This window comes from Harpegnathos saltator, unplaced genomic scaffold, assembly GCF_003227715.2.
Source record: "Harpegnathos saltator strain DR-91 unplaced genomic scaffold, Hsal_v8.6 scaffold205, whole genome shotgun sequence".
Classification (NCBI taxonomy): Eukaryota; Metazoa; Arthropoda; class Insecta; order Hymenoptera; family Formicidae; genus Harpegnathos; species Harpegnathos saltator.
Window position 1 is genome coordinate 373874 of NW_020229990.1, and position 13686 is coordinate 387559.

At 36.1% G+C, this 13686-nt stretch overlaps 1 protein-coding gene across 1 annotated transcript in view; it reads right to left on the minus strand.

The window, feature by feature from the left end:
* Positions 1-13686, minus strand: part of Mical (Molecule interacting with CasL) — a gene marked incomplete at its 5' end in the record, with an annotated part of 449478 nt that overhangs the window by 198346 nt on the left and 237446 nt on the right. Inside the window, one exon of the mRNA XM_025298111.1 lies at positions 3970-6833. Coding sequence (XP_025153896.1) covers positions 3970-6833 — 2864 coding nt within the window. The remainder of the gene's footprint in view (positions 1-3969; positions 6834-13686) is intronic.

Below are 13686 nucleotides of genomic sequence, written 5' to 3' on the forward strand. Positions count from 1 at the left end.
TTATTGTATGAAAATGATAAAATATATTTTATTCGAAGTATTGCCCATCGCTAGCTATACATTTTTCCCACCTGTCTGACAATTTATGGATGCCACGCCAAAAAAGCTGTTGCTCTTTTGAGGCAAACCAGTTATCGAGCCATTTTCGTACATTTTCATAAGAAGTGAAGCGCTGCTCAGCAAGTGCGTGTTCCATCGATGCAAATAAGTAGTAATCGGACGGAGCCAAGTCTGGTGAGTAAGCCGCATGCGAAAGTATGCCCCAACTAAACGCCTCAATCATTTCCTTGACCAATTTTGCTGTGTGTGATGGTGCATTATCATGAAGCAAAATTACTTTGTGTTGCCTTTTTTGATATTCTGGTCGTTTTTCACGCAAAGCTTGATTCAAATCGATCATTTGTTGTCGGTAGCGTTCAGTATGAACGGTTTCGCTAGATTTTAACAACTCATAATAGATCACACCCTTCTGATCCCACCAAACACAGAGCATTGTCTTCTGTCCATAGCGATTTGGCCTTGCAGTCGATGTCGGTGGTTCGCCTGGAGTTACCCATGATCTTTTACGCTTAGGATTCTCAAAATATATCCACTTTTCATCGCCAGTCACAATTCGATGGAGAAATGACTTTCTTTTGTACCTGGCGAGCAGCATTTCGCAAGTGGTTTTTCGGTTTTCCTGCTGTCTTTCATTCAGTTCATGTGGAACCCATTTTCCCACCTTCTAGATCTTTCCCATGGCTTTCAAACGTATGGAAACGGCTTCTCGTGTCACATTTAATTGATCCGCGAGTTGTTGTTGTGTTTGAGCGTCATCCTCATCCAACAATGCTTGCAATTCGCTGTCTTCGAATTTTTTCGGTGGTCTTCCACTCTTCTTCGTTTTCTTCGTTTCTCACGTAAAAATCGCCACGTTTGAATTTTTTACACCACTCAAAGCACTGTGATTTACCAAGAGCATGCTCACCGTAAGCTTCGACAAGCATTCGATGCGATTTTGCAGCAGTTTTCTTCAAATGGTAACAGAAAATCAATGCTGCCCGCAAATCGTAGCTTCCAGGCACAAATTCGATATGTTCAACACTATTACAAACGCTATGCTATTGTATGAAACTTGTATTGTTGTGAGTTGAAAATCTTTGTCAGATGTCAACAAATGGAAATGGCGCCAATGATGCGGTTTGACAGTAACTATATTGACAGCTAAGGCCATCTATGGGCAAATTCCGGTTTCATATTTACGGATCTGGTATTACTTGTTCCGGTCGATGGCGCATGGCTTGGCTGGGCAACACTTGGCCAATTTCGAAGAAGTGCAAAAGTGATTGGATGAATGGTTTCGGTCCAAAGACACGTCGTTTTATCGTCGGGGTATTCATGTATTGTCAGAGAGATGGCAAAAATGTATAGCGAGGGACGATACTTTGAATGAACCATTTTTTGTATTTTTCTTGAAATTTTCCATTTTTCATTGATCAAGAAAACCCGGAAACTTGGTTGCGTACCTAGTAGTTGCTTTATATTCCCCTTGAAATCATAAAACTTTTTTGTCCGAAACATTTTTGCTGAAAATGCTTCGTTGAACCATCGAAGTGCGTTTTTTAAAATGGGGCATGTATATATTGTACATATTAACAATATTATACATATAGATACATATAAAAAGTACTGGCACGGCGAAATATCACAAAAACTAAGCATTTCAGAAAAAATGTTTCAAATAAAAATTATAGGGTTTTGAAAGATCTATTTAATGACATTATGAGTTTGACCTTGAGTGGCGCCGCCAAGGTCAGAACAAGATTACCTTGAATTTTCTAAGTGGGACCTTTATATTTTTGTCCATATTCTTGTAGCCTTTTTCAGACCTTTTCAAAGTACTATAACTTTTTCCACTTTGAGTAAGCTGTTTCAAAGTTACCGAGCTTTTTATGATAAGATATTCAGTCAGCGGCTGGAGCAATTTCGTGACTTGTATTTCAGAAACATGTAATATTAAAGTATACGAATACTAACATACTAAATTTATAACAGTATTAAAATTCACCTTCGCATCATTTCAATCAGTTCTGTGAGACTATGATAGCGAAAATAGATGCAGAACCTGACTTTTTATCTAACGTAGTCTTCTCAGATGAAGCAACGTTTCAATTAAACGGTATTGTTAATAGACATAATTGCAGATTATGGTCAAATACGAACCCTCACTGGATGTGGAGTACACAGTATGCAATATCCACAGAAATTGAACGTTTGGGCAGGAATATTAAATAACAGATTAATAGGACCATTCTTTATTGAAGGCAACTTGATAGCTTATTCATATTGTTGCGGCCGCGCCTTTGTGGGGCAACGTAGTGCTCACGCTGCTCGAACCGAGATCGGCTCATTTGGAATAAGTGAACAGAGAATCCCTGACAACGAAAATAACAACAGCTGACAGAGAGTCTCCGGCAAGCTGTCATCGTAGACAGACGCGAGAATTGTCGATTAGAGTGATATTTCTGTAAAAGGTCAAGAGAGCTACGCTGTAAAAATTAAAGTTTCTTATTCTTACGCGAGTGTTCTCTTTTTCCCGAGTGCGTGGCGCGAGTGTATGAGTGAGCGCAATATGAAGACATGCTGAGAAATCAAACCGTCCCTGCAATCAACGCGATCGTTGGTGAAAACTTTCAACAGATGTGGTTTCAACAGGATGGTGTACCATCACATTATGGACGAAACATTCCTATTTATTTAGACACAATTTTTCTTGAACAGTGGATAGGAAAGAAAGGCACAATCGAATGGCCAGTTCGGTCACCGGATTTGAAACCTCTTGACCACTTTCTCTGGGATTATCTAAAAGATCAAGTATATGAAACTAAACCTCGGAATCTAAATGATCTACGAGATTCTTGATGAAACGGCACTTATACATAATGAATACATAGAAGATATTGTTTCAGATTTTTATCATTAATAAGCGCATTGTCAAACAATGAATAGTGAACAATTTAAGTATTTGATACATTAATCGCGCTTCCAATTGCTAGTTTTCCTTTATGATCATCTTTCCTTGGCTGGCTGGATATCTTATCATAAAAGGCTCGATAACTTCGAAATGGCTTACTCAAAGTGGAAAAAATTATAGTGCTTTGAAAAGGTCTGAAGAAGGGCTACAAGAATATGCATTAAAAAATAGAGGGTCCTATTTAAAAAATTCAAGGTGACCTTGCCCTGACTTTGGCGACGCCACTCAAGGTCAAACTCATAATATCAGTAAATAGATCTTTCGAAACGCTACAATTTTTATTTGAAACATTTTTCTAAAATGTTTAGTTTTTGTGATATTTCACCGTCCCGGTACTTTTTATACACCTTGTGTATATCATTGATTGAATAAAGATTTTTGTTTGCCTAATCACTGTGTGACTTTTACTCACAAACTCCGCACGAACTTTTGCACTCACCCAATATATGTACACATTTACCCAAATTGAAAAGAAATGATTTGTTAATAACATTTTTCACATTGCAAATATGTCTGCGACTTTGTACAATGCTCCTCATACCTACTATCTAGTTTTCAAGCAATATAACTTTGTAATAACAGTGATTAAGATAGAATACTTATAATAGTTTGCCATCATAGATCAGAATAATGGTACTATAAAATACGTTTGCAAATAATAATAATTATTATCCAACGAATATTTTTTATCGTCTTTTTAGTTTAAAAATATAATTATAATTTATTAAATATAATTATAATTTATTAAATTATATTATAATTTAAATGTAATGAACAATATGAAAACCATATTTAAACAACAATTATTGTTAATAATGGACAAAAAGAAACAATTTCAAAGCAATAATTACAAATAGACAGTATATAGACAGTAATAGACAGTAAGAATCAAATTTATATCTTATTTTTCATTATATTATAATTAATAATAATAATAATAACTATTCAGTACTTACATTTCCTTTTGCTTTTGGAGTTAGTCGAAACATCGATAATTTATCCTTCTGGTTAGGTAATGGATTGCATTCTTTTTTAAAGAAAAAATCAGACACTGCTTGAATAATACTCTTTCTTCTTTCTGGGTCCTTCAGTTTCTTTTTTTCTCTTTTTGCTACATTATTATTATCCAATGTCAAAGAACTTGTAATGTTTAATAACTCATCCATAGATTTTGCATTAACCGATGGTGATCTTTCAAGACTGTTTTGTTCTGCAATATATTTCATATTGTCTGTACTCTTGCTGATTTGTAACTTCAATCCCGAGTTATCCATCATACTGAAACTATATGGTCTAATTTTTCCAATCTCTGAAATATTATGTTTTCTTGTATCTTCTACTGAAACCTGTCGTCGTATAGTCTTTATTTTAATTTCCCTAATTTTGTCCTCAGATTTAAATTTTAAATCTTCACCATTTTTTATTCTCGCATAGCCTTTGGCATCATGTTTACATTTTTCTGCAAATTTTTTTGTTTGTTCAGTCCTCAATTTTACTGGTACAATTGGAGCCTGAGGCATATTATCTACACCAATAATTTCTGACTTTATTACATCCTTTGTCTTTGATTGATTTGGCTGATTAATATTTATTAGAATCTCTTCTTTGGCTTCAACTTGATCATATTGTTCACAAAATCGAGAGGATATTGAAGAAGTCAATGATTTATTTGATTCATCAAAAGTAATATCAATTGGATTACATAAAGAAGATGTGATAGAAATAGGAACAAATTTCTTATTAGTGGAAAAGGTATGAGATGATGGAGATTTTATCAGTGAGGGTATTGTGGTGAAGGACAAGGTCCTAGCAGCTCTTCGAGCTCTTTTCTCAGCTGATTTCTGTTTGTGAGCTTCGAGTTTATCCATCAACAAATCTTGGATAAGATTTTTCTGCTTTGACCTCTCTCTAGTGATCTCTTCGAGTTTCCTCGAAATTGTTGGTGAATTTATATTACCATTTTCAGCTGTTATTTCTTGAGACTTGATTTCTTCAACAATCATGTCTGTAATACATGCCTGTGTCGCATTTTTTGAGTTCTTTCGTTTTGATTTTCTTATATCAATAGAATCTTTCGCATTGCTAAATTCTGCAATTCTAGACTGCAATTTTTTTACGTATTCCATATAATCTGAATTACTACAGTCTGCTTTAATTAATTGTTCCTTTTTTTCTATTTTTTCTCCAGAATCTATAGAGATTTCGGGATTAATTGGACTGGCAAGTACAGTAACAGCCTCACTGGTGGTTGTATCTTCGGCTAATTCAACTAATAATAAACTATCTTCCTCCATTGATTGAAGTAATTTCTTGTTAAATGCTTCTACTAGTTGTTTCTGTTTTAAATCGTCTTGATGAAACATATCTTTGAATTCTCTTCTAGTTTCTGTTTGAATTTCTAATTGCATTGGTGATGATTTTTTCATAAGACAATTTAGCTTACCCATTACATCTTCCATAGTAATGGGATCTATCTCAATTACATTTGCGTCTTTGAAACCTTCTTCTCTTTCGTCATACAAGTCATTTTCCAGTTCCAATTTTGCTATCGGAGCATTAACTTGTTTACTGGATATATTTGTCAAAGTGGGAATGTTCGTGGTTTTAATGTTTACAAACTCAATATAACCACGATTTCTTTGCATCGCAACATTGGAAGCATCTTGAAGGCTGTCATCTAATAGCGATTCATTATCTGTGTCCATATAATCAATATTCTCATCGTTAGTCAACAATTTTGATGTGTTATTACTAGGATACTCCCAATCAATTTTCGAGTTGATCTTAGAACAATTAGGCTTCATATCTTTCTCTTTAGTGATTTTAATAGATGCAGAAGGTAACTTCAAAAAAGAAGATAAATTATTTTTTCGTATAGTAATAAAATTAGGATCAACGTTAAGTTCTACATCGCAGAGGTCATCAGAAACTAAAACTTCTCCATCGCGAGCCCATTCAGAAAATCCTGTTTCAGTCAAAGCGGCGGTGGTAACATCGTTTTCTTCAGAATTATCCTGTTTATAAGACGTTGAAAGTTCAGAAGCAGGACTACTACAATTGCTTATTCTAGTATCATCTTGCAAATCTAACTTTTTCATATTGTTATCCACCGTTTCAATATGTAAATTATTTTGTGGTGAATCGAGTAATCTGCGATCTTGTAGGAAAGAAACTTCAATAGAATCTGGTTCAAAAGTCTGACCATCATCAGGATCGTAAACTTTGAATTGGTCAGATCCATCGTCTAATAAAAGGTCACCATCAATGCTGTGAATCTGCAATCTAGGCGGTGAAAAATTTACAGGTACATGTTGACAGTTCTCAATCATCTCGTTAGAATCAAAAGAAGATAATGAATCGCTATCTATCTCGGAATCACCCGAACTAATGTTTTTACTCTCGTTACTTTTGCTCCAGTTCACTTCAGGAACGATAATAGATGTTTCATGAAGTGGACTACGTGATCTAAAATCATTATTATCTTCCGAAATATCCCCCACGTTTTGTAAATTCTGTTTTTGTTCTGTACTATACTCCACCGAGTTACTGATTTGGTAATGTAGCACTTGATTCCTTATTAATACTTTATTTTTCATCGATTCACCGCAAATGTTAGGTGCTGTCTTTGATTTCAAGATATTAGATTCTTTCACTAAATCAGGTAAATGCTGCGCCTTGGACGTTTCGATTACAGCTGTTGACTTATATGCGACATCATATGATGGACTTCGATAACGATTACTGGGCAACTGTGGCGAAGATAAAATTGTAGGCGACAACGGAGAAAGTGATGCATTTTTGGATCCCAGTTTGCTGGTACCTTAAAAGAAAAAATAAATTTTATATGTATATATATATTAAATCTTATACATATATATCTTATATATTAGGTTGGGGAAAAAGAAATCCATTATTTTTCCGCTAGATGGCTTTAGTGGTATATATCACGTGATGCATTAATCGTATAGGTTAATATTTATACTCGCTGGAAAAGCAACATTCCGTACTAAAAAAATTCTTTAACGGTTTTGTGATTTGTCGATTAAGTGGTGAGTTATAGCACATGAAAGATGTACGTCAACAAAGAGAAAATTTAGTATATTTTACAATTTTGCTTCGATAAAGGCGAAAATGCAAGCCAGGCGGCTGAAATTGTGAATGGTGTTTATGGTCCCGATACTGTCACAGCCAATCACGCGCAATTTTGGTTTCGTCGATTCCGTTCCGGTAATTTTGATGTTAAAGATGCATCTCGCACAGGTAGGCCCGTCGTCGAAAATGTCAATAAGATTATGGAAATGATCGAAGTGGTCCAGTATGATAGCAGTCGTAGTATCGCCCAGGAGCTGAAGATCGACCACAAAACAGTTTTAAACGATTTGCATAAAGCTGAATTCAAAAAAAAGCTCGATGTTTGGGTGCCACACGAACTGACGCAAAAAAACATGATGGACCGAATTTCAATCTGCGAAGCCTTAACCAAACGGAACGAAATCGAGCCATTTCTGAAATGGATGGTGATTGGGGATGAGAAATGGATTACATACGACAATATTGTGCGAAAACGATCGTGGTCAAAGCGCAGCGAAACGGCTCAAACGGTGGCCAAACCAGGATTAACGGCCAAGAAGGTTTTGCTGAGTGTTTTGTGAGACTATAAAGGACTATAAAGGACTATAAAAGAATCATCCACTATGAGCTGCTTTCATATGGCCAAACACTAAATTCGGACCTCTATTGTCAACAATTGGACCGTTTGAAGCTAGCGATCGACCAAAAGCGGCCAGAATTGGTCAATAGGAGAGGAATTGTTTTTCATCAGGACAATGCCAGGCCACATACGTCTATAGTGACTCGTTAGAAACTCCGGGAGCTTAGTTGGGAAGTTTCGATGCATCCACCTTATTAGTCCGGACCTGGCACCAAGCGATTATCATCTGTTTTTGTCATTGCAAAACTTCCTTGATGGTAAGAAATTGACCTTAAGAGAAGACTGTGAAAATCGCTTAGTCGAGTTTTTTGCAAATAAGGACCAAGGCTTCCATGAAAGAGGGATCATGAAATTACCTTTAAAATGGCGACAAATTGTAGAACAAAACGATGCTCATTTGACCAAAATCAAACAATCCTAACTACGTTAAATAAAGCCTTGAAATAAACGAAAAAATAATGGATTTCCTTTTCCCCAATATAACCTAATATATATATATAGGGTGTCTCATTTAAAAAAACGCACCACGATAATTATTCAACGAAGCATTTTCAGCAAAAATTCGGACAAAACTTGATTTCAAGGGAGACATAAAACAACTATACTATTTTGTTTACAAATGGCATCACTTTCGAGATATTCACTAATCATTATTTTTCTTAAGTGGAAACCCGAATTTTCTATTATATCATCTTTTTCTAAGAATTAATTTTAACAACTTTTGCCTGAAACATTTGTTTATTTGCCTAATATTTTTTGAGATATTTAAAGGAAACTTGATAACTTTCTCAATATTTAACTCACGATATCTCTAATTACATGTTGGAAAAAAAAGTGATACCAAACCTTTTTGCTCTACTTGGTCTTAAGAATATATTGTTACAATAGTGTCCTGACTTTTGTTAATTTGATAATTTTGAAAGGTCAGTAAGTTAACAAAAGTCAGGGCGCTATTATAACAATATATTCTTGAAATTAAATAAAGCAGAAAAGTTTTGTACCACTTTTTATTTCGACAAATAGTTAACGAGATATTGCAAGTTAGATATTAAAAAAGTTAACAAGTTTTCTTTAACCCATTAACAGGCAAATCAGCAAAATTACAACCTCTCTGTTTGACGCTCATTACTTCTAAGATTAAAAGAGATTAATTGTCGAGAAGTACCTACTCTCCCATTTTCGAGCTCACTCTTCCGAATAGTGACACTTAGAAATACTAAAAATCAATATTTATTAAGTAAATCGGAAAGTTCCGTTCGTTTAGCGACGAGTAGCTATAGCTAGAACTGTCGTTAACCTGTCTAAACGAAGCTTAATAGTTTGTTTTGACATCTGTCAATAACATTCAGTACATAACAGTATACGTTTGCATCAATAACATTGTTTTTCATTGCATCGAAAATGTCGAAATTTGAGCCAAATAAACGTCATTTGCGCGAAGTGTTAATCTTTTGCTTCAATTGGAAAAAAACTGCAGCTAAAGCTCATCGAATGCTTGTAGAAGTTTATGGTGATAATGTTCCTTCCTATAAAATATGCAAAGAATGGTTTCGACGCTTTAAAATTGTTGATTTTGATGTAGAGGACAAAGAGCGTTCTGGACGACCAAGAATATTCGAAGACGAAGAATTGCAGGTATTGGTGGACGAAGACTCATGTCAAACGTAAAAGCAACTTGCAGAAACATTAAATTGTGCTTATTCTGTCATTTCCGTTCGTTTGAGAGCCTTAGGAAAGATTCACAAGGAAGGAAAATGGGTCTCATATGAACTGCAGCCAAGAGACGTTGAAAGGCAAGAAACCACCTGCCAAATTCTGCTCGCTAGGCAATAAAGAAAGGGGTTTTCACATCGTATCATCACTGGGGATGAAAAATGAATTTATTTTGACAATTCCAAACGTCGAAAAACTATTTGCGATCCCGGCCAACTCTCAACATTGACGCCAAAGCGGAATATCCACGGAAAGAAGGCAATGCTCTGTATTTGGTGGGATCAGAAGGATGTGCTGTACCATGAGCTGTTGAAAAGTGGTCAAACAGTCACAGGGGATCTCTACAGAGAACAAATGATCCGTTTGAGCCTTGCACGAAAAACGACGAGAATATGAAACGAGACAGCATGAAGTGATTTTGCTTTATGACAATGCTCGGCCTCACGTCACAAAATCTGTCAAGGAAACGTTAGAAGCACTTCGTTGGGAAGTGTTACCGCATGCAGCTTATTCACCAGACTGTGCCCCTTCCGACTATCACTTGTTTCGGTCGATGGCACATGCACTTGCTGACGAATGCTTCAGTTCTTATGAAGACGTCGAAAAATGGGTCTCTGACTGGATAGCCTCCAAAGATGAGTCATTCTTTCGCGGAATTTGCTTGCTGACCGAAAGATGGGAAAAAGTCATCGTTAACGATGGACATTACTCTGATTGATGTACTTTTTCATTTTGTTTCTTAAATAAAGCCATACGTTTTGCAAGAAAACGGACGGAACTTTCCGATTGACCTAATACAGTCTGTAAAAGTAAGAGCGTGCACGGCATAAATGGTAGTTGGCTTCAAATATCGTCCTAGTTTTTTTGTGAGCCGATAGATGAAATCTTTATCGTGAATGCTTTGTCACAAAAGATTCAGTTGGCGTCGCACTCTAACCTGAGAAACACGTTAACCGCCATGAGTGCCGCATACGCATCGCGCTACGAGGCTGTGTTCCTTTGTTCCCACCCCAAAAGACCAAAAAATGTCCAATGCAGTGGCTGTTAAATACATGGAAAAGTTAAAATCGTTCATCGCCAAGTGGGTTCAGCAATATAAGAAGATCAAAAATGTCGATGACTTGCCAGAACGTGGCTCGATAGACAAAGTGACGCCGAATATGGAAAAAAATTGTGAATTTGTTTAAGCGGAACCCGACCTTAATGCTTAAAATTTATGAGAAGTGTTTGTTGCCGACTGCTGAACGATGCTTTATAAAAAAAAAACGACTGGATCTTACAGGAAGACAACGACCCAAAACATCGGAGCAAGCTTTGCACTGAGTGGAAAGAGCAGTCTGGCATTGTCACACTTGATTGGCCATCGCAGTCGTCAGATGCAAATCCAATTGAAAATGTGTGGGCAAATCTCAAGCACAAGCTTCGAGAAAAAAAAGTGTGCACTTTGAAGCAGCTGACACGATAAATTCGTCTCATTTGGAGGTCCTTACCGAACGAATACGCAGTCAACTTAGTGGAAAGTATGCCTCGGAAATGCCAGGTAATTATCAATATCGGTGATGACTGGACTCATTATTAATGGTATAGCATTTTCCTTCTCATGGAGTACAACAAATCCATGTACTTAAAAATCATTAAAAATAAATTTTTCTACACATTAACCTGTGCACGCTCTTACTTTACAGACTGTATATGGGTTTTTAACAAAAATATGTAAGAAATCACGATTTTTTAAAGGTCTTATTTATTTGGATTTTAATTTTGACAGTGAAGGAAGGTTCCAATTATTCTGGAAAATACTTAAAAAGTGCATGCGAGACTTGTACTTTGAAAATATGTAGTTTTCATATCATTATTAAACATGACGGAACTAAGATGGCGACCAATATAAAGCAATTTTTGTTATCTCTGCTAATTTGTGATGTATTCGCGTTCCGTTATATTTTTTTAACTATTAGGAGTACAAATAAGTTTCCGCCGTTTGACAAAAGATGGCTCCACCAGAAGGTTATGTTGAAATTGTCAGATGTAAAACGTAATATCGTAAGATTGGACATCTGGTAACAACATAACCTTGAAATATTAGTGACTCCGTATCAGCATCACATAATTTCTTTTGTGCGAAAATGTCAAGTTTTGTGCCGAATAAGCGTCATTTGCGGAAACTTTTGATCTACTTCTTTAATTTGAAGAAATCTGCAGCTGAGGCGCATCGATTGCTTGTAGAAGCATATGGTGAGACTGCTTTAATTGAGAGAAGTTGTCATGAGTGGTTTCAAAAGTTTAAAATCGGTGAGTTTGACGTGGGAGACAAAGAACGTAGTGGAAGGCCGAAAGTGTATGAAGACACGGAATTGGAAGCGTTATTGGAGGAAGATTCGTGCCAAACGCAAGAAGAACTTGCACTTACATTAGAAGTGACTCAACAAGCAATTTCACATCGTTTAAAATCGTTGGGAATGATTCAAAAACAAGGAAATTGGGTTCCATATGAACTGAAACCAAGAGATGTTGAACACCGATTTTACACGTGTGAAGTGCTGCTTGCCAGGCATAAAAGAAAGGATTTCTTGCATCGTATAGTCACTGGTGATGAAAAATGAATCCACTACGATAACCCAAAGAAGAGAAAATCATGGGGACCACCTGGCCATGCTTCAACATCGACAGCCAAACCGAATATTCATAGAAAAAAATTCATGCTGTGTATTTGGTGGGATCAGCTTGGTGTCATGTATTATGAGTTGCTCAAACCGAGCGAAACCATTACTGGAGCTTTCTACCGAACACAATTAATGAGATTGAGCCGAGCACTCAAGGAAAAACGCGCCCATTACTACTCCAGACACGACAAAATTATTCTCCTACATGACAACGCTCGGCCACATGTTGAAAAACCAGTCAAAACCTATTTGGAAACACTTAATTGGGAAGTCCTACCCCACCCGCCGTATTCACCAGACATTGCCCCTTCCGATTATCACTTGTTCCGGTCGATGGCACATGGCCTGTTTAAGCAGCGCTTTACATCATATGAAGATATTAAAAATTGGGTCGATTCGTGGATAGCCTCAAAAGATGAAGAGTTCTTCCGACGTGGTATCTGTATATACAGGGTGTATATACCCTGTATATACAGAGTGTTCATTTGAAAACTTTCCAGCTAATTATCTAGAAAACTATGAAAGATATTAAGAAAAGCTAAAACATATATTCCATGATTTCGAAAGGGAAAGAGAATGGCATTATCTGTTTTTTATTTGGAGGCCACTTTCAAGGCCAGTTGAAAGTCAACTTAATTTTTTAAAATAGAAAGCTCAATTTTTTATTATATATTCTTTTTCTAGCAATTAATTTTGACAACTTTTGTCTGAAACATTTTCTTATTTGCTTAATATTTTTTGAAATATTTGAGGAAAACTTGGTAACTTTTTCAACATTTAACCACTTGCGCTGGAAAGACGTGCCACGCACGTCGTAATGCTTTTGTTACAGAATCGCCAACGACGTGGTATGTACGTCGTCATGCGATTGTCACAGAAACAAAAACGACGTGCGTGGCACGTCGGGTAGGATTGTTTGCCAGACACAAATGCCAAAAAGAATCCACAGCGAAGGTGTAGAGTGTGTACCAAACACAAAAAACGAAGTGAAACTATATGGGAATGTAAGAAATGCCTTGTACCATTACATGTTCCAGACTATTTCGAGAGATACCACACTTTGCATGATTATTAATAAATAAATTAAATATTTATATTTGTATAATTTTATAATCAATCGACGCTCTATATTCCCTTCAAAAAGCTATTAAAAGTCCTAGGTCGAAAATAAATTAGTTTAGAAAATATAAATCTTTTTCCGATTTCTGTAAGGCATCGAACACTGTGTGACGCCTCTCAGCGAGTTACACTGGACCGATCTGGTACACGCGTCAGTGAATTTTTTGCCAGCACAAGTGGTTAACTTACGATATCTCGCTAACTATTCGTCGAAAGAAAAAGTGGTACTAAACTTTCTTGCATTATTTAGTCTCAAGAATATATTATTACAATAGCGCCCTGTTTTTTGTTAATTTAATAATTTTGAAATTTCCAAAAATCATAATAACAAATAAATTAACAAAAGTTAGGGCACTATTATAATATCAGGTGTAGTAAAAAGAAATCCATTATTTTTCCAATAGATGGCTTTAGTTATCTGTATCTCGCGGTGTATAAGTCCGATCGGGTCCCACTAGATGGCGTTA